Genomic DNA, 27023 nt, shown 5'->3' on the forward strand with positions numbered 1-27023 from the left:
ATAAATGAATAATAACAACTTTTTATGTCATGGAACACTTATTAAAATTAGAATATAATAAACATCATACCAAAAAAAAATACATTTTAAAATTAAATATATTTAAAAACGAAAATACTTTATTGGAAATCGTATTCAAAACAAAGTAAAGCTTAACTATTAATTAATGACCCAATCATTAAATACAAAAAAATATTATAGCAAATAATTATAAAAAAACCTAATTCTTTGATACAAGCTTTAAAATTGTAATTCGTGTAGTACGCATGTGCAAAATATTAGTAAAAAATGGAGTATTTTTTTCATAACGTCCATCATTGTTTCGCGCGCTTTCGACCGCTGCTGTCAAACTTGTCTCCGTTAACTTTTTAATTTTTTGAAATCACTGGTTGTGCAAGGAGATATGTTTCAAAAATTATAATGTTGGAAAAATTATAGATAGAAAATAGTTTTAAAAAATTATACGTAAAGTGAACAATATTAATGTAATTATAAATTCAATAGTACTAATATGTAGATAAAATTTTATTTTAATTAATTTAACAAAAATTACCAAAATGGCTGCTGAAAAATTATTATGGTTAACGATGTTGTTGATTCGTCTGTGGCTTGGTGCTGGAGATCTTTGTTATGCACAGTAAGTATATTTTAATTTTATTGTAGAGTTATATCAAGTAAATTTTTCTTTTTTTTTTTTAAATCATGCGAGGTAAACTTTACAAAGAATATTCCTTTTAAAACGATTGGATACTTTTAAGGACATTGAGAAGCGTTTCCATTTATTAAAAAAAACTATTTTGATAGAATCAATATCAACAAATATTTCATTTTTAATTTTTCATCAATAAATTATTTTAAATCTAATTTAAAAAACGCGTTTCTTATTTTTTTTATTCCATAATACTGATAAGTACTATTCCATGTTTGTTGGAGTAACGAATAGGTTCTATAATATTATACCCATAAGGACATATACAGTAGAAAGTTTAAAGAAAAATTAATAAAAATATGTAACACGATAGACCTTAATTAACTCGATTTTACATATTACACGATCGATAAAATAAAGTATTTTGTATAAATAATATACAACAACAAAATAAAACAGCACTTTTTTCATTTTGTGAAAATTATGCCCCATAAAAAATTGCTACGAAAATCGCAAAACACATGACTCGCTCCACGACCTCAATCAAGTCGGTTAAAAGGAGCTATCCTTTTCATTCAAACGCGCCTACTTGACACGGATCTCCTATTTGAAACTCGACGTCGAATAAGGCGAAATTTTTATTAAGAACGTCTTTCATACTTAGACTATATTATTTTAACGACCTCCTTGTTAGTACTTGAACTGTGGGATTACTGCTCATCATCTCGATCTTTGTTCCACTGCTGGGCAGTTGAGTGTTCAATTAAGATGAATCTGTACTTTATGTTTTTTTTATTATTTCACATAAATAAAATAGGCGATATTTTAAATTTTCAAGTTAATATGTCTGTTTGCAAGTTGGGTGTACTTTTATTGATATAAATTTAAGCATTTTTACCTTTTTTTGAAAATTTTCTCGATTTAATTTAATTTGTCTTTCTTCGTCAATGTACCGTAAAACTCTTGTTTAAAACAAGTCTATCTAATTCTAATTCGAAATATTTCCTTAAAACAACACAAAGTATTACTATTTTGGTAGAGTTATTTTTAAGTCAATGGATCCCAAACGGGTGAGCAGAAAGGTCTTCCATCAATCGTGCTCGGCGGTGAAGGAAGACATCGTGAGGAAACCTGCATGTTTCTAATTTCATCGAAATTCTGCCACATGTGCATTCCACAAACCCGCATTGGAACAGCGTGGTGGAATATGTTCCAAACCCTCACCTTAATGAACGAGGAGGCCTTATCTCACCAGTGGGAAATGTACAGGCTTTTACTTTACTATTTTACTTCACTAATAACTACTATCTAAATAACTACAGTGACAGCTTCTGGGGCATAATGTTTTTGCTTAAAGCTTCTTTCATCTCACTAGTATGTCCTGGAATGGTTTATGTCACCTCTATTACCAATGAACGCCAATTTACACAAAATGCGTGGTGCATTTTGTGTAAATTGGCGTTCAACTGATATATGAAAGTTTTATTGGTAAGCTTTTGAGGTGATTAACTTTCTGATCTTTTATGCCAAATTTCATGCTGAAATATGCCCATTTCTATAAATCCATGTAATTGATCTTGTTAAAAAAAAATCCCATTATACTACCGCTAAGTTATAATGGAATAAAGGATTAATGATTGAATGTAACGTTACCTCTTCGCTGATAAGAATATTTTCTATAGTTTTTGATAATCCGCCAGTTGTAGCACCCACCTTCTTCGAAGAAGGGTTTTTAAATTAAGATTTTTAGTAGTCCATCATCATACTATTTATGTACTTTCAGCATCTATATATACTTGAATCACAACAAATTGCAAAAGCAGCAAATCATCAAGCAAGGCTGAAAACGTTTCTGGTATACCCTCAAACAGCAATACTTAGTAATATTGTTTGAAGGGTGAGTGAGCCAGTGTAAGTGTATGCACAACGGACATAACATCTTCGCTCCCAGGGTTGGTGGCACTATGGGCAGTGGTCCATGACCATCAGTTGGCAAATTGATCATACGTCTACCCATTACAAAAAGAACTGTTCTCATTTTAAATTTTATTCACAGTTTTTATTTTTATTCAGATTTTTTCTGACCTTCATACACAGAACAACGCTTAAAACTTTAGTTACTAGCTTTATTAATCTATTAGTTTTATTAATCAAATTAAATTGTTCATCTTTTAATTGGATATTTTCAACAACTGGTTCATTAAAGTGTTCATGAAACCCAAACAGTTTACTAGCTTAGTTCAAATCTTACAAAAGTAAATTTAAAACTTTATCAGGTCAACGCTGCTGGCTTTCCAAGATCTTCTACCTGATGATCCTCGCTTGTACGACAAAATGCGCCCGCCCAAAAAGGACGACCAGCCCACAATCGTTAACTTCCACGTCACTGTAATGGGACTCGATTCCATCGACGAAAACTCTATGGTAAATACTAATCATATTCTATACTAAATAACTAAGCCTTTAAATTAAGAATTATAATTATATCTAGTCGACCGGTGATAATGACTCTAAGAAAAGCCAGGCTTAAACTTAAAGCTTCATGCAATCACCCACGGATGCGTAGATAAATATTGTAGAGGTAATAAAATGGTCTTGGGTATCTGAGGTAAACCAAATAAACTCATATCAGACTCATAAAGTAACACTTGCCTCTCTGGGTATTAAACATTTGAGAATTTCTAACTTAACTCAAAACTACACGTGTATTATGTAGCATTTAATTATACTGAACTATTGTTAAAATCAGGAGAATTTCACTTTGTTTCCATTGAACTAAAACTCATAGGTTGGTCTCTAGCTCGTCTTTACTTTCAGACCTACGCTGCTGATATATTCTTTGCTCAAACCTGGAAAGACTTTCGACTTAGATTACCAGAGAACATGACAACTGAATACAGGTAACATTGCAATATTTAATCAATTTTAGTCCTTCTCATCATGTTCCAATCTCTGATTATGAGCTTCATTTGACATGCTGTTCCAATTGCGATTGATACATACGTAGTAGATTTCCATTCAGGTAGGTTTCCTTACAATGTTTTCCTTGTTTGATCATAAGATTATAAACACCACTGATTTTCAGTGGTTTCAAAATCAGTAGTGCTACATCAGTACCGAACATCTCGTCTCGACAAGTTAAGATTGATAAATTTATAAGCATTTTTCAGGCTTCTGGAAGTGGACTGGTTGAAACAAATGTGGAGACCAGACTCATTCTTCAAAAACGCGAAATCCGTGACCTTCCAAACGATGACGATACCAAACCACTACGTGTGGTTGTACAAGGACAAAACCATCCTGTATATGGTGAAGTTGACCTTGAAATTGAGCTGTGCCATGAACTTCCTCATCTACCCTCACGACACGCAGGAGTGCAAGCTTCAAATGGAGAGCTGTAAGTTTTAAACAATTATTTGCTTGCGAACAATATAGGTGAATACATTTATATTGCTATTGTTTTGTGTTGTTACTGTTTGGAATTAGACATTACAATCTAGAAGAATCAGAGAGTTTTTGGGTTGTTTTGTTAGTTTACATAATAGTTAATAAAATTGTTGGATATTGCACACAGGTTGCACCGCAATTTTCGCTTAAAAATTACATTATTTTATTAATTATTTTTATACAAAAACATTACCACAATGTATCTTTCTTTGTATTGTTATTTGTATTTTTTTATATTCTATTACTGATAAACTTATGCCATAGCTTAGGAACAATGCTTTTAATAACATAATCAAAGGGTACTTTGCTTATCACGACCTTTAGTATTCTATTAATACCAATTATTTTTAATATTTCTGGATCCGAAGAGGTAATGCTAAAAATAAACAATATAAAAAAAGCAATCTAAAATAAAATCATAACATATCCTTTAATGGATGTATTTTTTCTTTTTAATGAGTGTGGAAACACTGACGTTTATGACTGGATTACAGATTACGGAATATTTTCTCTATTATCAATCGTATATCGGACATAATATATAATTGTAGTTGTTGCTCGCGTTTTAAAGGCTAGTCATCAGTTGGTGACCATAAAAAGTAACCAATACTTTGGATATAGATACTAGTAGTCACTTCCTTGAAGGTCAAAATTGCTTCACACAAAAATCATCAAATTAAATTAAGTGATTAGGCCGTGAAAGCGCAAAAGACAGAAATGCAAATAAACACACAGAGTTACTATTATATCTATAATATTAGTATTAATTATATATTTAACTATAATATAAATACACTCGGTCTCGGAAAAAGATACTTAAGCTATATCCACATGATACACGCATCAAAATCCAGTGTGTTATTTAAATGAATTAGCGAACAAACGGTCAAATAAAAAGCGGCTTTTTGTTATTGTTTTAAAATTAGTTACGTAAAGTAACGCTGTAAATATCCTAATAGGCCTTTGCTTTCTCTCTCATCGAGGAAAAGGCTTGGAGCTGAGAAGACCACTAGTTTTCGGGTGTGGGTAGATTCATACACATATTGTAGAATTACGTTATAAATTTATTATAAACGTTATAAATTATAAATTAAACACATGCTGATGACCACACGATGTTTTCCTTCACCTTTGCTTGAGGTGATTGATTAATTTTTTAACACAAATTAAGCGCGTGAAATCAAGTGGCGCTTGATTGCTTGAACCCACATCAATCACATCGGTTAACGTGCAAGCTTTCTCACCAATATGCCATCTCGGCTTAAAATTAGATATTTATTTTGTATTGTACCTTGGTATTGTTGTTATTTAAACTTGCGTGAAGGCTTCTGACATAATACCATCCACAAACAATAGGGAGTTGTAGCTGATCTCTAAAAACATAAAATAAAAAGGCAGCACTATTTACGCCGAGAATTTAATAGTAAAAATTGTATGTATGTGCCCTTCATACATAGTAAAAACTTAGTCATGATTTTATTTTCGTAGTAAGTAAAAAAAAAGTAACAGCCAGTAAATTTCCCACTGCTGGGTTAAGGCCTCTTCTCTCATTGAGAAGAGGGTTTGGAACAAATTCCACCACGCTGTTCCAATGCGGGTTGGTGGAATGAACATGTGTCAGAATTTTGATGAAAATATGAGACACATGCAGGTTTCTTCCCGATGTTTTCCTTCACCTCCGAGCACGAGATGAATTATAAACACAAATTAAGTACATATATATGTATATAGTGGTGCTTGCCTGGGTTTGCCCGAAATCATCGGTTAAGATGCACGCGTTCTAACCACTGGGCCATCTCGGCTCTCGTATTCGTATTAACAAATATAACGATTCTAAAGAGGTTCCACTTTCAAGTCTGCTATGATTTAAAGATTTGATTCTATACAAGAACTGAAATTTTTGCTAGTCAGTTAAAAAATTTAAAGAGGCTAAAATTACTAAGCACAGCTGTAATAATGATAGAATCGTTTGAAATATTCTTCTATCTTTTTTTTAAGGTATAGGTTGGCGGACGAGCCTATGGGCCACCGGATGGTAAGTGGTCACCATCACCCATAGACAATCACGCTATAAGAAATATTAACAATTCCTTACATAGTAATGTGCCACCAACCTTGGGAACTAAGATGCTAGGTCCTTTATGCCTGTAGTTACACTGGCTCACTCACCCTTCAAACCAGAACACAACAATACTGAGTACTGTTATTTTGCGGTAGAATAACTAACTGATGAGTGGGTGGTACCTACCCAGACGGGCTTGCACAAAGCCCTACCACCAAGTGAGATGTCCAACTATTATTTACCTGTAAAAAAATCAGACATCATTGTAGAGCTAAGGGGAAGCGTTTCGAGTGTTGTTTATATCGCAAATTTGTATTTTTTAATTCCAACCAAAATTCTCTATGATGTAATTCTAATAATTTATCTATAAAGTGTCAATATAATTATAAATACTGTCGTTGAGAGATAAACAATTTTATACAGTTTTACCTGTTCTTAGTTAAAACAACAACAACAACAACAGCCTGTAAATTCCCACTGCTGGGCTAAAGGCCTCCTCTCCCTTTGAAGAGAAGGTTTGGAACATATTCCACCACTCTGTTCCAATGCGGGTTGGTGGAATACACATGTGGCAGAATTTCTATGAAATTTGTCACATGCATGTTTCCTTCACCGCTAAGCACGAGGTGAATTATAAAGACAAATTAAGCACATGAATCAGCGGTGCTTGCATGGGTTTGAACCCGCAATCATCGGTTAAGATGCATGTGTTCTAATCACTGGGCCATCTCGACTTCACTTAGTTAAAATTTACAAAAGAAAACGTATTTTATATAAATATGTATAGATATCGATATAGCCAGCCTAACTTTATATTCTTAATTAGATAAAAATATGCAAGCTCTTGATAATTTTATCTATACACGAAACTTCAAAAGGAAAAACAAACGACTTCACCCCTATATGACATCCAAACCTCGTTCTAATAATGAAGTACCTTGACACAGATAACTCATAGCTGGGTCGCGGAACCACAGGAAACGCTGAGCGCATCAAAAGTTTCACAAAAGTAGCCTGAATGAAGGCAACGATTAAATTGACTGTACTCGACTCACTCGAGTTACGTAGAGATGCAGATATATACAAAGTGGGTTGCGTCTACGTCACTACTCACATAAAAACTTGTCAAACTTGTCTGTTGAATTGTATATTATTATATACAATATCACTACATAATATTACAAAGTCCTCCAACTGTGTCTGTATGTCTGTATGTTAGCGATGAGCTCAAAAACTACTAAACGGATTTTCATGCGGTTTTCAATAATAGACAGAAGGAATCATCAGGTTTAGGTATTCAATTTATTAAGGTTCACATAATGTTGTCTTAAATTTTCGCGATTATTACACATTTAAATAAAACTAGTTATAACGGATTTTAATCGTGTATATTAATTATTTTTGACATCCCGACGTTTCGAGCACTTTACAGCGTTCGTGGTCACGGGTAGACCCGGTAGGGTGTCCATTAATATACGCGATTCAAATCCGTTATAACTAGTTTTATTAAGGTTTTTTGTAAATAAGTTGAAATAGAACGATTGTTAAGCATGTCGGAAAAAAGCAACGAAAAATGTAAAGAAAAGGTAAAAATATAAAAAAAAACTTCTGCCCACCCGTGCGAAGATGGGACGGGTCGCTAGTATAGGAATAGCTAATCGCCTATAGACATTAAGAATTTTAAACACTAACACTGAAACTTCGTACGCGTTTGAATTTAACAAAATTAGTTATCGTTGTAGCCTAAGTTATTCGTCAAAAACGGTCCAGCTGTTCCAGGGTTTAGAGGGAACAAACAGACGGATATTGTTAAAAATGTTATTTTAGTATGTGTACCGTATATACAAATATATGAATTTCGCAAAAAGCGGTTATTTTAATATTACAAACAGAAACCTAAATTTTAATATTTGTATAGATTTTGCATGGGATAAATAAAATGGGATGTTTTAACACTCAAATCAAAACCGTTTATTATTGAATCTTATTCTATCAGGGATACTAATGATTTTTTAAGTACTTATGTGATTTAAAATTTTTAGTTAGAGAATTTTAATATGATATACGAATCCGACCAATAGACGTCATTTTTCTAGGTTTTTAATCGATTTTCTAGTTTGAATGAAAAGATTTGGCACATTTTTCTTATATAGCAATGTTTCATTTGTGAAATATTTCTTTTTTGTTTAAAATTTCAGTATTTGTTCTACCGAGTTTGTAGTAGATCTTATACGCAGACAGATAGACTAACGGCTTAATCCGTCACACGGATTTGGTAACGATATTTTTCTACAAACAAGTTTTATGTTGCAAATATAAATTCAACTATTTTTAACAGCAACAGTTTAAAATACATATTTAATTAGTTTGTTATAAGTATATAATAATTTCTTCCTTTTTATTTTATTTAGACTGGCAACAATAAATGATTTTTGTTGTGTGGGTGAAGGGTGTGTAAGCCAGTGTAACTTCACGCACAAACGACTTAAAATCTAAGATAGATGATGTACGGAATGTGTATGACAGTGCTGATGTCTATATTTGGTTGTAGATCAGTACTTTACCATCAGGTGGTCAAATAGCCCATCCGTCTACAAATTACAAAATACATTACGATTTAACATATAAAATGTTAATTAATTAAAGTATACATACATATATAGCAGACAATAACCTCATTTTAAATATGGGTAGGTATCAATGAATAATTTTTGTAATAAAAATAATCACAGAATCAAAATTAAATAATTAATATATTGACATGAATTGTTGCCAGGCGTAAATATGATAATAAAATGTAGTTGAAATATTGCAATCTGTATCCACTTTAGACTTAATGAAGTTTTTGAGTGTAGCAACCTTATTAACCTAGCTGCAGTGCACAAAGACAGGCTCTTCAAGTTAACAAACCAAATAAAATTAAATATTCCCTTTAGTTTTTCATTTTGTTGTGGTTCATGCTTTATTTATTGTACTCATAGTAAATTGTGAAAGATTTAGATTATTACGTCACGAAATTTCGGAGTTATGCATTCGTTTCACTTTGTAAATTTAAATTTAGTCTAATTTATTCATTTTTCTATTAGCTTTAAAGCGCTTTAGTGGTTTATAAGTATTAACATAGACGTAGAAAAAGTCTTTTGACATAAATAGCGACATTGAAGTTGCTTTTAAAAACAAGTTTATTTATTAAAGTCAAAGTAAGAAAACCTTCGTCAGTTTTCAAATTCATTCCTTTATCAAGTCTTAAACTCTTAGTACCTTAATCTAAACTTAAAATCATTGCGACACAACATGTCATTCTCGATCGGTAGAGCAGATTATCGCTCATACTGAGCATACGAAAATAGGTTTTAAGATGACGACCCTTTTCTTAACCCCACTGTACCCTTTATTTTCTTAAAATGTTTTAAACAACCGTTATATTTTCTTCTTTACATTTTTCATATACATATGTATATATATATACGTGGATAATGGTAGCACAAATAACATCTAAACCATCCATAAAGTAATAACTGATATCGTACACTCATAAGCATATGATCTCATTATATGATTTGTATCTTTTTAAGGGTGCAGACAGCAGGTCTCAAAATAAATATTTTAGTAAATTGCCAACCTTAAAAATGAAACAATAACTATAAAACATGAGATAAAGTCAAAAATCAGCTGAGAATCAGATGAGACAGCGGTGGTAGATTTTTAACTTTACATTTATTTGACTTTGTCTTTGACAAAACGAACTATCAAAATTATTCAGTTTTCCTGTTGAATATTCCTCAGTACCTAACAGCTCGTAGTTAAGAAGTCGGGAATGGTACACTCCTGTACCATGGCAAGCATGTGTAGTCAACCAGGGTGACAGACCTACCTTACCAAGTATTTCAAAAGTATTCATATTTTCTTGTTTACTTGTTATCAACTGGTGGGTTTGGAGTTTGGACCCTCCAAACTTAAACGACTAAAACTCCAAACTCTAAGCTTATAACGCCAAGTTTCCGACTCTGCAAAGTCCTTCTTGGGGCAAGGTATCCGCTTCTATAATAAAATTCCGCAGACATTTTTAACTTTACCGTTTAGTAAATTCAAATCGTTTGTAAAAAATACATTGGTAGAAAAAGCATGTTATTCAATACAAGATTTTATAGATGATAAAAAAGCGTGGAGCTAATACCTGTTGACTTGCACGCAGGTTATATTAATTTAAATAATTGTATTTAACTAACATGACTTTGTATTTTTAAATGTTAAAAAAGAGTAACTACTGAGTTTCTTGCCGGTTCTTCTTGGTAGAATCTACTTTCCGAACCGGTGGTAGCTTCACTTAATTGTAAAGTGACGATTCAAAAGTGCTTGTAAAATCTCACTTGAATAAAGTTTATTTTGATTTGATTTGATTTGATATGGTTTTGTTTCAATTTATAATGAGTAAGTCTATATAAATATACAAGAGATATAACATAGATATATCTCAATTCCCAGGCTCGGTTAAATAGTTGTCAATCGATTTGTGTCGTTAGAATTTAAGTTCCGCAACGTAAGCTTTACACTTAATATAATCTTGTAAGAGGATTAGTTAATAAAGTACAATTTTATCTCATTTAATTGAGATGAGAGAGATTAACATGAGATGTTAATTGAAGTTGCTTTAATGGAAGATGTTTTGCATGAACGCCTGCATGAAATAAATAGCAATTACGTATATTTGAAAAAAAGCTACATTTTTATTATATACTATTTAAATTTTAATATCGAACTACATATTTCAATTTATATCCAATGAACTGTAAATTTTATAACAATCTCTAGTGATTTGGAGTAATGAAAAATCTATGTTAACAAAAATATAAGCTAGATTCGTTGATCCAAAAAAAAATATTAGACAAATTTCCCTCGAGATGTTGATTGCATACAAATTTAACGATCGTAAAATCATTATATTTCCCATATTGTATGTTCAGTAATTGTTAAAAAATCGAGCAAGTGCGATTCGGAATTGCGCACTTAGGTTCCGTACCACGAGACAGACAGTCAAACACATATTGTAACAACAGTCTGATTCTTTGTGCTGCAAGGAACTTTACTTGCTGTTTCTTTTTGTTATATTTAATGAGTCTATGTCAACTGGAACTATTTGTAGACTCCCTTTGTATGGAAAACGCGACAAACATTCATTATAGGCTTGATTTTTTCACAGATTATTTATTTATTTATTGTAAAAGTTACACCATCGACTTATCACTAGACACTTAAAAATAATATTTAATATAGGTAACGTTCAAAGTGATTCATCTTAACAGGTATAAACAACATTCTTTTATTATTTCAACAGCTTCAAGTGACTGTAGACCAAACTATTTGGTATTAATTTTAACCTCTTTGCGTTCCTGAGAAATCGCGTGTTGATGGACATATACACAGACAGACGGACAAAACAGGCAACGAAGTTAATTAGTTTTTAACGTAAACAATTGACAGGTACCATTTCTATTTTAACGGAAATGAACATGGTTTGGAAATTATTTCTCAGGATTAGTTACAGCGGCATTCATGACAGAAGCCTTGAAAGAAAACTCATATACCTTATTTTCAAGGTCGAACAGAAGTAGGATTCGACCACTATCGAATTGAATCGTTATTTTTTTGTAAGTTTACACACAGGAAATGTCTCTCGTGTAATTGCTTCACTTTTCACTTTGATTAATATTCATTTTATGTGCTTAAAGAGAACAAAGGCGTTTAAGTTTGAACGTGTGTCGGTGGCGTTATTCAAGAGCCATTGAATGCTTAACGAGCTATCGAGAGGAGCTCTAAGACCTCTGAGCTGTCACGCAGATTAAGTCACTAATCACTATGTTCTATTTTTATCTGATTACGTAGACGCAAAAAGAGGTTATGATTTTAGTGTATGTTAGTTCATCTGTTATAGTACAGTTCCTTATTTATTAATTAAATTTTTACTCATGAGGTATTTAACTACATATTTAGTTTAATCTGACGGTACCGTATTTTGTGGTGTATATGTCACCGTAAGATTACAAAATTTGTCGTAACCTTTATTGTTCTCTATATTGTAATCTATCAATGGGAAGCGGTCAAATTGGCGTAAAACGGATGCATGTAGCGCGCTGATTAGTTGAACGTTATCTCTGTATGTTTGTAATTACAAATACCATTAAACTATAATAATTATAAAAAAATATAATATTATTATTATAAACTATAAAAATATAATATTTCGAGAAATTGTAAACTGTCGATAGGTTGTTAAGGTTTATTTAATTTGCAATAAAATATAAACAATTTCGATAGTTCATAATAAATCGGTTAGGTTAGAGTTTTTATAATTTAACTGAAATTTACTTCAATAGAATGTAAACTACCGAATAATAACGATCGGCCAATCAGCAAGAGCTTTCAACAGTTGAGAATTTGACGCAGGACAGATTATAATCTAACAGTTTAACTTCGATAGATTACAATATACTTAGCCGAAAGTAATGCATTTAATTGCAGTCATATTTCGCGGTTCACAATTATTCGACAGTTTACATTATGAAGAGACGGATTGTAATCTAACGAATTGTGTAATCTTACGGTGACATACATATTGAATCTAGTATGATTTGTATAACATGAAAATAAAGGAAAATTTTATAACGAAAATTCTTATACTGTACATAAAATATTGATAGCTTTCGATGGTAATTAGTTTTTGATGATCCTCTTTTTAACCAATCCTTGTTATATAAAAAATAAGCCCTCACCACCACCGTACCTTATACTTTACCACGATTATACTTAATTGTAGTAAACTATGGGATTATTGATGAGTTGCTTGTATGTTGCAAGATAATTATGTTGCTTTAAAGATTCCTTTGTATTTACATGTAAATAGCGTGATCTAAATAACGCGTTAAGTATGACAAACGAGGGGAGTAACGTAAGAACTGTAATCTGAACTTTGAACATTTAAATCAACAACAACTTGTTAATTTCACACTACTGGGCTAAGGCCTCCTCTCCCTTTGAGGAGAAGTTTTGGCACACATAATGAAAACTTAAATAAATCAAACTAATAAAATCTCTTGTATCTAATGATTTGATCTTACGTTAAAAAAAGATAATTTAATATCATCATGTTACATGCAGAATTGCTTTCACTTTATTCGTTTTGGCAGAGGAATACCTACTAATCTTTTTTTATGGTATATGTCGGCGGACGAGCATATGGGCCACCTGATGGTAAGTGGTAACCATCACCCATAGACAATGAAGCTTTATGAAATATTAACTATTCCTTACATCGTCAATGTGCCACCAACCTTGGGAACTTAGATGTTATGTCCCTTGTGCCTGTAGTTACACTGGCTCCCTCACCCTTCAAACCGGAACACAACAATACTGAGTACTGTTATTTGGCGGTAGAGTAACTGATGAGTGGGTGGTACCTACCAAGACGGGTTTGCACAAAGCCCTACCACCAAGTAAAATCTGCATTATTGTTTGAATTTTGGTAGTTCGACCGACTTCCCTTGTTTCATTTGGTTATATAAATAAATACGAGACAACATCAAATACATTACTCTGATCCCAATGTAAGTAGCTAAAGCACTTGTGTTGTGGAAAATCATATATATGTAAGCAGATATATCGTGAGCTTACAGTGTTCGAGTTTCAATATTGGAAACTTTACTTTAACGAGATTATCAGTGTACGCGAGGTTTTCTCTTTACGTTGGCAAAAAATAAATTAATTATGCGATATTTTACAACGATGAAAGCTAAATTTACATCCTAATTTTGCATTATTGATTATCTTCAAAGCCTGTATATTCTTAACAAGTTATCGCCTGCGGTTTCGCTCGCGTTTATTAGGATTGATTGTCATGTGTTAGGCATAAAAATTAGCCTATGTTCTTCCTTAGACTTCGAGATTGCTTTATACCAAATTTCATCAAATTCTTCTCTATTGTTTCCTTATTTATAAAATTAGTATGGGTTAATAAATCTGATCGCAATTCTGTTTCAAATAAACGGATTGATGTGAAGTATTAATAACAGTAGCTTTTCTGAGAGAAGTGTTAAAAACAGTTTTGAGCTTCAGAAAAGGAATAGAACCTCTTTCTCCTCAACTGTCATCGGTCAGGTCTGCTGTGTTGTGTGTTGGAGTTTCTATATTAAAGTTTTAAATCAAATAGTTCTAATAAGAGTAATGACTGTTTACAACGTTGACTGACATCTGAGTTTTAACCTATAGAAATAATTTTAAAAAAATCTGCACATTTTAAATAATTAGTATAAAATACTTGAAATATTGATTATTTGTAATTAAATTGATTATATTGTAGAATCATGATAGCCCATAAATTATAAGACCAGCAAGGACTGAGTTGTATGTATGTTAATATTTCACCCTGTTGTTGGCGCACAAGGAAAACTTCTTGAGGAAATTGGATAAGCATATGCGAAGTCTATCCACCAAACCGTACATTAGAGTAGCGTGGTCAGCTCCTTAAATGTAAGATGCCTTTGACCAGCATTGGAACCATAGTAAAGTAAAGTAACAGCCTGTCCATTTCCCACTGCTGAGATAAGGCCTCCTCTTCCATTAGGAAGAGGGTTTGGAACATATTCCACCACGCTGTTCCAATGCGGGTTGGTGGAATGCACATGTGGCAGAATTTCGATAAAATTAGACACACGCAGGTTTCCTCACGATGTTTCCCTTCACCGCCGAGCAAGAGATGAATTATAAACACAAATTAAGCACATACATATAGTGGTGCTTGCCTGGGTTTGAACCCGCAATCATCGATTAAGATGCACGCGTTCTAACCACTGGGCCATCTCAGCTCTTTGGAACCATAACAGGCGACTATATATTAAATTTTGTATGAAACTAAATTTTAAATAAATAGAGTACTAAAAGCAAACAATGGAATAAAAATAAAACAAAACGTAAAATAAATATTCCAATAATAATGAATTGGATACACACAAAGTATGAGAAGACATCCGTTTCCGCGACCCCTCGGTGATACCCTACAAAATAAACTACTAAAACTAACTCTATACAAAACCCGGGAGTAGTTCCCGGTCCGTAATGTTGTCACTTGTCAGTCAAGTACCAATTAGCTTAGTAGGTACGCTAAAAAGAGCTCAATTAGAACTAAAAAGCACTCTACGTATGTTTTAGCTTATTAGTGTAAGAGTTGAAATTGCATAAAAATAATGTTAGAAAATGTAGCTCTTTTTTTTTGGTATTTAGTATTTTTCATCATTTAATTTAAAAATGTATCAACATTATACGGTAGTTACATTGTATGGTATTTTTAAACTATAAATTAACCTTTTTTAATTGAGTTGTTAAGGTATTAGTATCAACGTTTCAATTTATAAGGTTGTAATCACAATGGATCGGAAAGCTTACGTTAGGATGGGGACGACGGTAGTCAAAAGGGATTATACCTGCGGGTGTACCCTTTACCTATAAAGGACTTAATAGGTATTTTCTAAGTAACGTGGTAAATCGTCGTGGTTGACGCAAGACGGCTGGCAAGAGCTGGATGCGAGTAGCCCAACAACGATCATAATGGCGTGCAATTGGAGAGGCCTATGTCCAGCAGTGGACAATCATGGGCTGTTGATGATGATGAAGTATCGTCGTGTAATTTTGGAGCATGATGACAACTATCATTACATTTGCTCGTTGAACTGCAATTTGGATCATCACACACACAAGACAACACAACAACAGCCTGTAAATTTCCCACTGTTGGGTTGACCTCTTTTCCCTTTGAAGATAATATTTGAAACATGTTCCACCAGGCTATTCCAATGTGAATTGGTGGAATACGCTTGTGGCAGAATTTCTATGAAAAAAGACACATGTAGGTTTCCTCATGAGTCCTTAACCTTCACCGCCGATTACGAGATGAAATTAAGCACATGAATATTTAGTGGTGCTTACCTGGGTTGACAAAATGTGCACTATGTGTCTGAACTGCAAACTGTACAAATATGTAATTCACCAACATATCATAAAACAAAGTCGCTTACCGCTATCTGTCCCTATGTACGCTTATATCTTTAAAATTATACAACGGATTTTGATGCGTTTTTTAATAGATAGAGTGATTCGAAAGGAAGGTTTTTGCATTTCATACATGGATAATATAGTGAAATAACTCTGATAACTTTAGAAGTTTCTCCTTTATCTATTATGTTTATTTACGAATGTGATGTCGTAAATAAACAAATACTAGTATATTTAGTATCAGCATTGCACCCGTGCGAAACCGGATCAGGTCGCTAGTTGGTAATACAATAATTAAAATTATAATAAGAGCAAAGCTTTAAAAAAATTCATAAGTAAATTTGTATCAAAATATTGCAACAATGAGCGCTCGATCACCAAACATTTGTAAGCACTCGGGGGTAAAGTTTGTTGAGTGATACGAAAAAAATTGATTCGTCGAGTATCACCTTAAATGTAGGGCAAGTGTTCTCGTCTCCGCTTGTGATGTCAGCTCTTTTTATCTGAAGATCTTTGGAGAGCTGTGATCGAGTCGGTGTGGAGAAGGTCCATAAATAGGTAAAGCCCACTTGAAGGTTATTTTTGAGTTCTACTTGTTATTTGTTTGGAGATCGTTAAGTGATGCCGGATTTTGGGACGTGGTACACTCGTGATGTACATTAACGAAGACTAATGGATTTTTCGGTACCTTCGAAAATTTTACTTACTTTTATGTTGAGAGAGCCGAGATGGCTCAGTGACTAGAACGCATGCATCTTAACTGATGATTGCTGGTTCAAACCTAGGCGAGAACCACTGAATTTTCATGAGTTTAATTTGTGTTTATAATTTATTTCGTGTTCGGCTGTGAAGGAAAACATCGTGAGGAAATCTGAAGGGTGTATGTGTAGAAACCCGCATTAGACCAGCGTGGTGGAACATGAATATAACTCCAAACCTTCTCCTCAAAGGGAGATGAGACCTTAGACCAACAATGGAAAATTTACGGGCAACTTCGCCATATATTCGAAATATTGAATTTTACAAATTCTATAGAATGTTTTCCGTATTATATGAATGCATGATTCGAGCATTATTCTTCTGCTCTTGTTTTGTATTTCCTCTATATATATTAATAACTCTAAAGCTCGTCAATAGTTACCAATTAAAATTGGTTGTTAAAAGAGGACAAAAGGTATTGACCCGTTCATTGCTCTTTTTATACGAATAGGTCACGATGATATATGAATGTACGCTGTAATGGAAGCTGGATTAATTATAATTTAATTTTACTGTCATAAATATACTCTAGTTTTATTAAGAGGGCAAGGCTCAAAGTATGAGATGGAAGTATTGAATCATTTATGAAGGGTTTTTTAGGTTTAATTCAAATGTTAATTTGAAGAATGAATTTGTTTTTTGGTTTAATTTGAACCATACCAGAGGTTTCTAAATTTCTAAAATCGTGTATTGATTATAATGTAATGGGAAGACATTAATTTTATTCTTTTTCCAGTGTCTCATACAACAGACGATCTAATTTTCCAATGGGATCCAGAAGTGCCGCTGGTGGTCGACGAAAACATCGAACTGCCACAATTGGAACTTGTCCAGAACAGAACAGCTGATTGTACTCAAGTTTATTCAACTGGTAAGTTGAAAACGACACATACTTATATTAAAACGCTTCGAGTTGACAATCATAATTTTTTTTTCTTTGTCTTAAATTTATTTATTTATTTAATTGAAACCAGTAATTCATAGTACATTATTACAAATACACATATACAATATACAATAGAAATATGACAAGAAATGCATGTATCACACCTTGAGAACAGAATTACAAATTGAACGTACAATAATTATTCTATGAGTACAAGCGCCTGAACTAGGCCGAGCCTGAGTCTCAGACGCTAAATCATGGTTGAAGAGTGTCAACTCGAATCAAATATCACTGAAATACAAACCAAAATACACACATACACAAGAAAAGAACAGTTGACAAAATAAAGACGATTAGTTGCCTTCGGTGTGTAGGATTCTACTTCAATACTTATAATATGAGTGTTTAAGAAACTCTAATGGTTAATCTTTCCCAGAGAAACAACTGTACTGAATTTGGCAAAATTTGGTATAGTAAAACTCTAACACCTGGCGATCAACATTTATAATGTAGTAGTAGTAGTATAGTCGGCAATGGAAAATAGCACAAGAAAAATCATCTTAAACACACACATATGTACATAGCCTTGGGGGATGCTGTTTAATATAAATAGGTAACTAAACAAGGACGATAAGATTTAGAGAGAGATAATTTTATTAATAATATTAATTTCACAGTGAAATGAAAGCTCGTCTTTAGGGCATCTCTTAATTATATTTTTAGTAATCAGTGAAATAATCCATCTCCTAATTATGATGATAGAACTGACAAAGTCTGAGATTCGATGTTAATCATACGACGAAAAATCAAGCAATGTGAATCAAAAGTTACTAAATACGAAATCTGAGCTTACAATTAAATAATTTACTGTAATAACTTAATTAGGTTCGTTTAGGACCGTGAATTAATGGTCCTTTGGGCTTGATGACGACTTAATTGAAGAGCCGTCTTCAGAGGATTTGTGAGGCGTTTACATTTATAATCTCAGATGTGTTCACCTTGGTGCAGGCTTCTTTGGGCCGGTACCCACTCAAGAGTTTCTCAACCCCCAAACATTGGTACCTTATGAGGATATGTCTCAGTCGAATGTCTCCTTTGTCCTTTAATGCTCCTTCATCTATGGAGCATTAGAGGACAAAGGATGTAACGTAAAGGTAACAATTTCCAATGACTTTTAGTGATTTTGACGATCACTTTGTGCCTGCCAGAGTACTAGAATTTTGACCACTTTTTAGAGTACAAAATTGCAGCATGCATCTTTGGTGATAGAACTGCCTTCACATTGGAGATAAGTTGTTACATATAATATAGCCTACAAATTTTATAGCAAACACAGTCAATATTGTTCGTCAATGGAAGATTATACTAATGGTAAAGTGTAGTAATACAATTTGACATTTGTTGAAATTCAGGCAGGATATATATGCATTTAACTGTAATTTATTGACACAATTTTGTAATTAAACTGATGCAAAAGGTTTTCTGCTTCTCAGTAGAATCTATTTTCTGAAACGGGATAGTTTTGCATTCAATTCGATACTGCAACACGATGAATCCAAAGTGGTTTAATGAACTGAATGAATGATGAAATGAATGAAGAATATTTTGACTTTGATTTTTTAATTTTATAACATTCTTGGAATATTACGCTCTGTACTGAATATGATATACATTTTTTTTTTTTGATCGGTGATTACTTTTAGCTCTAATTCTTGAATTAATCAAGGACATATTGTAACTGGTTGCGCAAATAATTTTACAGCCATTGCATTATAATCACCAGCCCTGAACTACATCACAGACAAACCTTATGATTTTCGACGATCACAAGATTAGGAGTAATCCATGAGGATTACGAATTTAATAACAGTCCGTAATTGTTACTTTTCTATTGTCGTCGGATTTTTCGTCTTATTTGGGATTTTGTGAATGTGAGGTTACCCTTGTCCCAAATTATTCGTAATATTAACAGTTTGTTGATATAAGCGAGCTACAATCCGGGCTGGATTATCCGTAAGACATTGTAACTAACTGCTTAAGGCCCTCTTAATGTCTTTGTTTCAACATTGGAAGATTGTTATGGCATTACGGATAAAAAAACTTGGATTTAAAAATGTATTGTGTAAGGAATACAGTAGTTAGTTAATTATTTTTATTCTTTCTCAGGTAATTTCACATGCCTTGAAGTAATATTTAAGCTGAAGCGACGCCTGGGCTATCATTTGTTCAACACTTACATACCGACCTGCCTGATCGTAATTATGTCCGTAAGTTTTTTATGATTGATAAAGATGATAAAAAAAGTAATACATATAGAATTATGTTAGAAAAATGAAAAAGACTATGCATATAGCATTTTTACAACTGACCTAAATATTACTGCATTTATTAATATGTTTCAACTTCATCTCAGGAATTACCATATTGGTTAATATATAACTGGTGCACGCCATTCTGAGGTCACGGGTTCGATTCCCGACCGAGTCAATGTAATGAAATTAAAAAGTTCATTAGTTTTCTATGTTGTCTTGGGTATGTATTTGTAGTTACTTGGACGTTACTTCTGATTTTCCATAACACAAGTGCTTTAGTTACTTTGGGATCAGAGTAATAAATGTGTTGTTGTCCAATATTTATTATTGTTATATAACCTTTGAGTTATATAGTTACTATTAATAAACATCAAACAATAATTAAAAGAAATTATAACGTGTTTCTTAAATTATAAAATGTAATAACCAATATGTACCTATTTGATAGATTGTCCTAACAAATAACATATCATTCTAGCGATATCATATACAATGTATTTACAAGAGACATATACAACAGAGTCATATGTTAATAAGTGTAATCTTGTGGTCTTCTCGATCAAGATAACATTGAAGATTTGATAGCGGTTTTCCACTTAAACTAACCACAGTTGTACATATGTAATAAAGTGTAATTACGTACAGCGCAGTGGCGTATCATATTATTTAAATAAAATATATGCTATTTGTTGGAAAACACGTTTTAGTTTAAAAAAACATAAACATTGTAACATGTTCATATCAAAAACAAAATTTAAAATTATTTATTAATGTGAAAGTATCTCTGTCTATCTGTCTATCACTTTTTCACAACCAAACCATTGAACCGAATTTGATGTAATTCGGTATGATACAAATTTGAAGTCCAGGGAAGGACATAGGTTACGGTTTTTGCCTAACACGTGACAACCAACCCACTAAGACTCGAACGAATCCGCGAGCGACAATTAGTTTGATAACGAAATATACCTATTATATTACGCCAGTGACAATTCATCCTCATGCATATTCCATATTCCAATTTTATTTGGGGTCGCAGCATGTTTTCCTTCCATACTTCTCTGTCCGACGTCATCTCACAAGTAACATTTTTTGTAACCATATCGTCTTTCACACAATCCATCCATCGATCCTTGGTCGTCCTCTACTTCTATATCCATCCACGTCCATGCTCAAGGCCTTCCTCACAATATCAAAACAATCAAAATCAAAATCAAAGTCAAAGTATACTTTATTCAAGTGGGCTTTTACAAGCACTTTTGAATCGTCCTCATTCCTCAGCATTACATACCCATACCATGAAATGCCAGTGACAATTATTATCATTAAATGAAATGTTACTTAAAAGAAATTGCTTGAATTTTATACATTATGCAAATAATAAAAATTAAAGGTAAATAAATAAATATACATATATTACAGCTTCATACTTTTCTGGCTGTCCATATAATGACTAGCTTATTAACCTCAGATCCCGAGGTCCTGGGGTTCAAACCCAAGGTCGGATAAAACGTTATTAAGTTTTCTATGGAAAAAAATATTTTTCATTTTGGGGTCTATGATAATCAGAGGTAGGTTTTTTTATGACATAGGTTGCAAACGAGCAGGAGGCTCACCTGATGGAAACTGACTACCTACGCAGTGTAGCACTACCACTATAAAAATATAAAATACAAAAATAGGTAATATCATTCACTTTTGCTCTATTATATGTTCGACACGGTTATCCGATTTCCATTGATTTTGGGTCCGGTCAGGACGACCCCACTTCATGCTTAAACAATTGTCAAATGCTTAAAAAATGAGTCAGTCAACGTGATGCTCTGAAATTGTCCGACTAGTATTCGACAACACTTACTCCGATCCCATTGTAAGTTCCCAGTTATCCCAGTTAAATTGTGGAAAATCAGAAGTAACGATGGTACCACAAACACCCAGACCAAAGAAAGTATATCAAACTAATGAACGTTTTCCACATTGATTCAACCAGAAATCAAACCCAGGATTTTGGGACGTACCCATGAAAACTGGCGTACACAAAACTGGACCACGGGTCGTCAAATTAAAAAAATTAGGGACTTGTAAAGTTGATAATTCTCTTCCTGTCAGTGGGTATCGTTCTGGATAAAACCGGATGCTGCACCGGCGCGTGTTACCCTCGGCGTGACGTCTCTTCTCACCCTGTCGACGCAGCACGCGAAGTCGCAGGCGCAGCTTCCGCCCGTGTCGTATCTGAAGGCTGTGGACGCCTTCATGTCTGTTTGCACTGTGTAAGTATTACTCTCTATTTATTCTAGTATATATTATGACCTTTTTAACATGCTTATGCGATCCAGAAGGTTTTGAAGAGTATTAATTATTAATACATAGACATATTTAAATTTAAATCGTTTGTAAAAAATTGTGGTAGGGCTTTGTGCAAGCCCGCCTGGGTAGGTACCACCCACTCATCAGATATTCTACCGCTAAACAACAGTACGCAGTATTGTTGTGTTCCGGTTTGAGGGGTGTGTGAGCCAGTGTTAGTACAGGCACAAGGGACATAGCATCTTAATTCCCAAGGTTGGTGGCACATTGACGATGTAAGGAATAGTTAATATTTCCAGCGTCATTGTCTATGGGTGATGGTGACTACTTACCATCAGGTGGCCCATATGCTCGTCCGCCAACCTATAACATAAAAAAAATAATAGCTTTTTCCTGTAGTTGTTGTACATATGCAGTTGTTGTAATCGTGCTCTATGAAAGTGATATTATTTGATTTGATAAACTCGGTTACAATATCGGTATGTTGCAAATCACTGTACAGTGTACAGTATAAAATAATGACTAAATTTGTCTGTGCTGTTACATAATTAATAGGTTTTATAGAATGTCTTATTATTTACTAACACCATACTCTCCGAATAAAAATTTCCAAAAAAAATCTTACTTATTTCTTTTTATTTATTTCATGTCAATTCGACCTATATAGTTAAAATAGTATATAGTTGTAGAGACCTAATGATATGATACTAAGTTATTTATGATTACTTTTATTAATAACATGATTATAACTTGAAACAATAATATGGTCTTTCTCTGATGCTTTCAGTTTCGTATTTATGGCGCTTATGGAGTATTGTCTCGTCAACATTATACTCGATGATAGAGCTGCAAAACCGAAGGTAAAATTTTGATGTATTATTATAGGTATATACTAAAAAAACAATAACATCCCGCAAAAATGTAATAATAGGAAAGAAGAACGATGTAATTATCTTTACCTATTATTATACTTTCAAAATAATTGAATTTTGAAGTGAATATTGCAAGTAACTAAAAATATTATGAATGAATATGACTATTTGTAAATTAGCAAAACCAAAGCTACATTTTTTTATATTTCTCCTCGTTTCTTCGGGATAGACTTGAAACGTCCAAACCTCGTGTTATCACTTCAATGTTAGGAAATCCACAACAGTGCGAAATTTAAAGAATATTCTACCTCGCATAATCACTCTGTATAACTACGATTACCATTTGGAATCCTACAAGAGAAGAGCCTACTTATTTCAAAAAGAAAAACCTCACCTGATATCATCAGTTTGGCAGAATTCAAATAATAGTAAAGTCAATCAATTCGGCCTCATGAGCAAAAAATCCAATCTGGGCTACAATTCAAAAAGTAAAATAATTTCTGCCTTACCGCAAAGGACTTCAATAAAATCTATAATATAACGAAAACATTCCGTACATTTACAATTTCACGTACAACACAAATTCAACGCGGCTAACATCGCAGGACAAAGCTAGTTTATATACAAAATGGAAAACTAACAATAGAAAAATTTCCATTTGAAATGTATGTCAAGGAATGAATAAAAAGATTTCAGTAGGACGCCCCGTGAATCTATCACTGCAGACTTGATAGAGATTATGTTGTCAGCATATTTGGATCATCGATAGCGATGTTTAATTCATATTTGTTTAAATTGTGAATAAGTATGCGTCATTGTATTTATGTTTGCTTTGAAAGTATGTATTACACAATTAGTTATATCTATATGTATATATTTTATATTAAAAAACTCGAGAGATCGTACAAAGTTTGATGTGATGACTCATGGCTGCAAATGCCTATTAATAACTTATATTATAAATGAGAAAGAACCGCTGAGCCGATTTAGTTGAAATTTTAAGCCGGGGAGGGTTATAGACTACCTTTTTATAATTCAACTCTCAAGAGGGTAATATTGGATGATGGTATGTATGCCAAGTGGTTAAAACGCTTGCATCTTAACCGATGATTACGATTTCAAACCCAGGCAAGAACCACTGAATTTTCATGTGCTTAATTTGTGTTAATAATTTATCTCGTGCTCGGCGGTGAAGGGAAATATCCTGAGGAAACCTACATGTGTCTAATTTCATAGAAATTCTGCTACATGTGTATCCAACCCGCATTGGAGTAGTGTAGTGTTTAGTGTAAAGGCCTCCTTTCCTAGTAAGGAGAGGGTTTGGAACATATTCCACCACGTTGTTCCAATGCGGGTTGGTGGAATACACATGTGTCAGAATTTCAATGAAATTATAAGATGAATTGTAAACACAAATTAGGCACATACATATATAGTGGTGCTTGCCTGGGTTTGAACCGGAAATCATCGGTTAAGATGCACGCGTTCTAAACACTGGGCCATCTCGGCCCGGAAGTCGGCCTCGGAATGTTCATAGTTAATGAGGTTATTGTTTACAGGAGCCAGCAGAGGCCGCCAAAGCGCGCATGAGAGCCATCAGCATCGACCGCTTCTCCCGCGTCTTCTTCCCTCTCCTCTTCGCGGTCCTCAACCTGACGTACTGGATCCAGTTCGCACAATACATCTGATTGTCTTAAATGACACTATGTGTCCCTAACTCCGAACTTTCCGTAGTCATCTGAGAGCGGAAATTATTCGTGAAGATTTGGCTGTACATTCTCGGTTCTGTTAACTATCCAGTGTTTAAGTTAAGTTAAAATATTAACGTGAATACCATTTATCACAATTAATATTCTAGAAAATCGAGAGGATGAAATAAAACTAGTTTTAACGGATTTTAATCGGGTATATTAATTATTTTTATCATCCCGACGTTTCGAGCACTTTACAGCGTTCGTGGTCACGGGTAGACTGAGGTGACATTTGTCTATTTGAAGTACAAAGGAAATATTATTAACAACTACCGCCAACGATTTCTCAATTGGTATCTTGAGTAACGTCCCGGTTGCACGCAGAAGGCACTGATTGTATCTTTAGGTCTTGCAGTCTGTTGGATTTGGGATTTTAAATTTTTAATAAGTGGATCCCAGGTGTTAGTAACTCGAGTTTAAAGATAATGGTATACAATTAAGCACTTCTTAATGTTATGCTTTTCTTGTTTGTTCCTGATTCATGGTGACCTATCTGTTTTATTTGATAGATATCTATATTAATATTATAAATGAGAAAGTAACTCTGTCTGTCTGTGGCTCTTTCACGATCAAACAGCTGAATCGAATTTGATGAAATTTGGTATGAAGTAAACTTAAACTCCAAAAAAGGATATTGGCTATCTCTTTCCTAAAACATGGCAACTAACACCCTAAAATGCAAGTGAAGCCATGGGAGATTACTAGTAGGTATTAAAATATACCTACCATGTCATAATATGAAGTGCTCAGTAAAGGCGGGTTGTTAAGTGTTACATAAAAACAAAACCGTTCTCCTATCCACCAACATTTTGGAAAATGCCGGGGTAAAATTCAAACCTTCTCTAAATAAGAGTGGGTTATTATTAGGAAACCATCTTATTTCACTATTATAAGTATAGAATCTAGGCTAGGTTAATTACCAATCAAATCAAATAAGTGATGATAAACACAAAATTTAGATAAATCATAAATATTCTTAATTGATGAATGATTTAATGAATGAACGAATGTGAATGATATTACAATTAAATGATGATTTAGTGTATATTCAATAAGTGCTAGAATAGTTTATAAGTTAGTAAATTTTCCGTGACTATGCGTGTATTTTTCTTTATTATACCGCATTTATTTATTTCCGACACATTATTCTCTAGTACCTGTAACAATGTGTTAAGTAAATAGGATATGAACGCAAAAATCATGCGCTTCCACATTCTCACAATTATATGTAGTTATGAATTATCACCGAGAATGTACAGCTAGCATAGTGTCCGTACATTTAAGAGTAACAATCGAATAAATAATAATTAAAACATCTTGCTTTATTTAATTAATAGTCTTGTGTATTTCAGATGTAGAATTATAAAGCTTTACAATAAGCCAATAACAGAGAAATGTTGCTTAAGAAATGACTAGCTAAACGATGCTCTGTCTTCTTCTTTCACATGTCAAATCAATAGTGACAGAAAGAGAAAGTTTATAAAACTATGGAAGTGAAGCAAAAAAAGCGCTTTTTGCTGATATGTCAAAAGAGTTGTTATTAACTAATTTGCAGTCAGAGTAAGAAAACCTTCGTCTTTCCAATTCATTCCTTAATCAAGTCTTAAACTCTTAGTACCTTTTGAATCTAGACATAGAATCATTGCGAGGCAATATGTCATTCTCGATCGGTAAAGCTAATCATCGCTCATACTGAGCACACGAAAATAGATCTTAAGGCAACAAACCATTTCTTACCCCGACTGTACCACGCGTTCTGTTGGTCTGTTTATATAATGAGAAGACATATGAATGTTAAGCTGAATCTTCTAAACAATATTTATAATCAAAGCTTAACATTTTAACTGAATATATCTGAATTATTGATACGCTTCCATCAAGTTAAATTTCACTAAATTTAATTAAAGTTATAATAGTTTAGTAATCTTTAACTTGGT

General features: G+C 33.2%; 1 protein-coding gene across 1 annotated transcript; it reads left to right on the forward strand.

The window, feature by feature from the left end:
• Positions 1-474: 474 nt before the first annotated feature.
• On the forward strand, positions 475-25201 carry LOC124540514 (glycine receptor subunit alpha-2-like). The gene is made up of 9 exons (XM_047118137.1): positions 475-637; positions 2926-3073; positions 3467-3549; positions 3820-4046; positions 17695-17829; positions 20011-20111; positions 22266-22426; positions 23251-23323; positions 24895-25201. Exons 1-9 carry the CDS (start codon positions 558-560, stop codon positions 25021-25023), a joined length of 1137 nt encoding a protein of 378 aa, XP_046974093.1. The 5' UTR covers positions 475-557; the 3' UTR covers positions 25024-25201.
• The last annotated feature ends 1822 nt before the right edge of the window (positions 25202-27023 follow it).

This window comes from Vanessa cardui, chromosome 25 (genome assembly GCF_905220365.1).
Source record: "Vanessa cardui chromosome 25, ilVanCard2.1, whole genome shotgun sequence".
Lineage (NCBI taxonomy): Eukaryota > Metazoa > Arthropoda > Insecta > Lepidoptera > Nymphalidae > Vanessa > Vanessa cardui.

Bases quoted from the DNA above. Each gene is read 5' to 3' on its own strand.
- LOC124540514 (XM_047118137.1), top strand. From the start codon at position 558: ATGGCTGCTGAAAAATTATTATGGTTAACGATGTTGTTGATTCGTCTG. The intron at 3,074-3,466 runs GTAAATACTAAT...CTTTACTTTCAG, and splicing joins CCATCGACGAAAACTCTATG to ACCTACGCTGCTGATATATT. The intron at 23,324-24,894 runs GTAAAATTTTGA...TATTGTTTACAG, and splicing joins ATAGAGCTGCAAAACCGAAG to GAGCCAGCAGAGGCCGCCAA.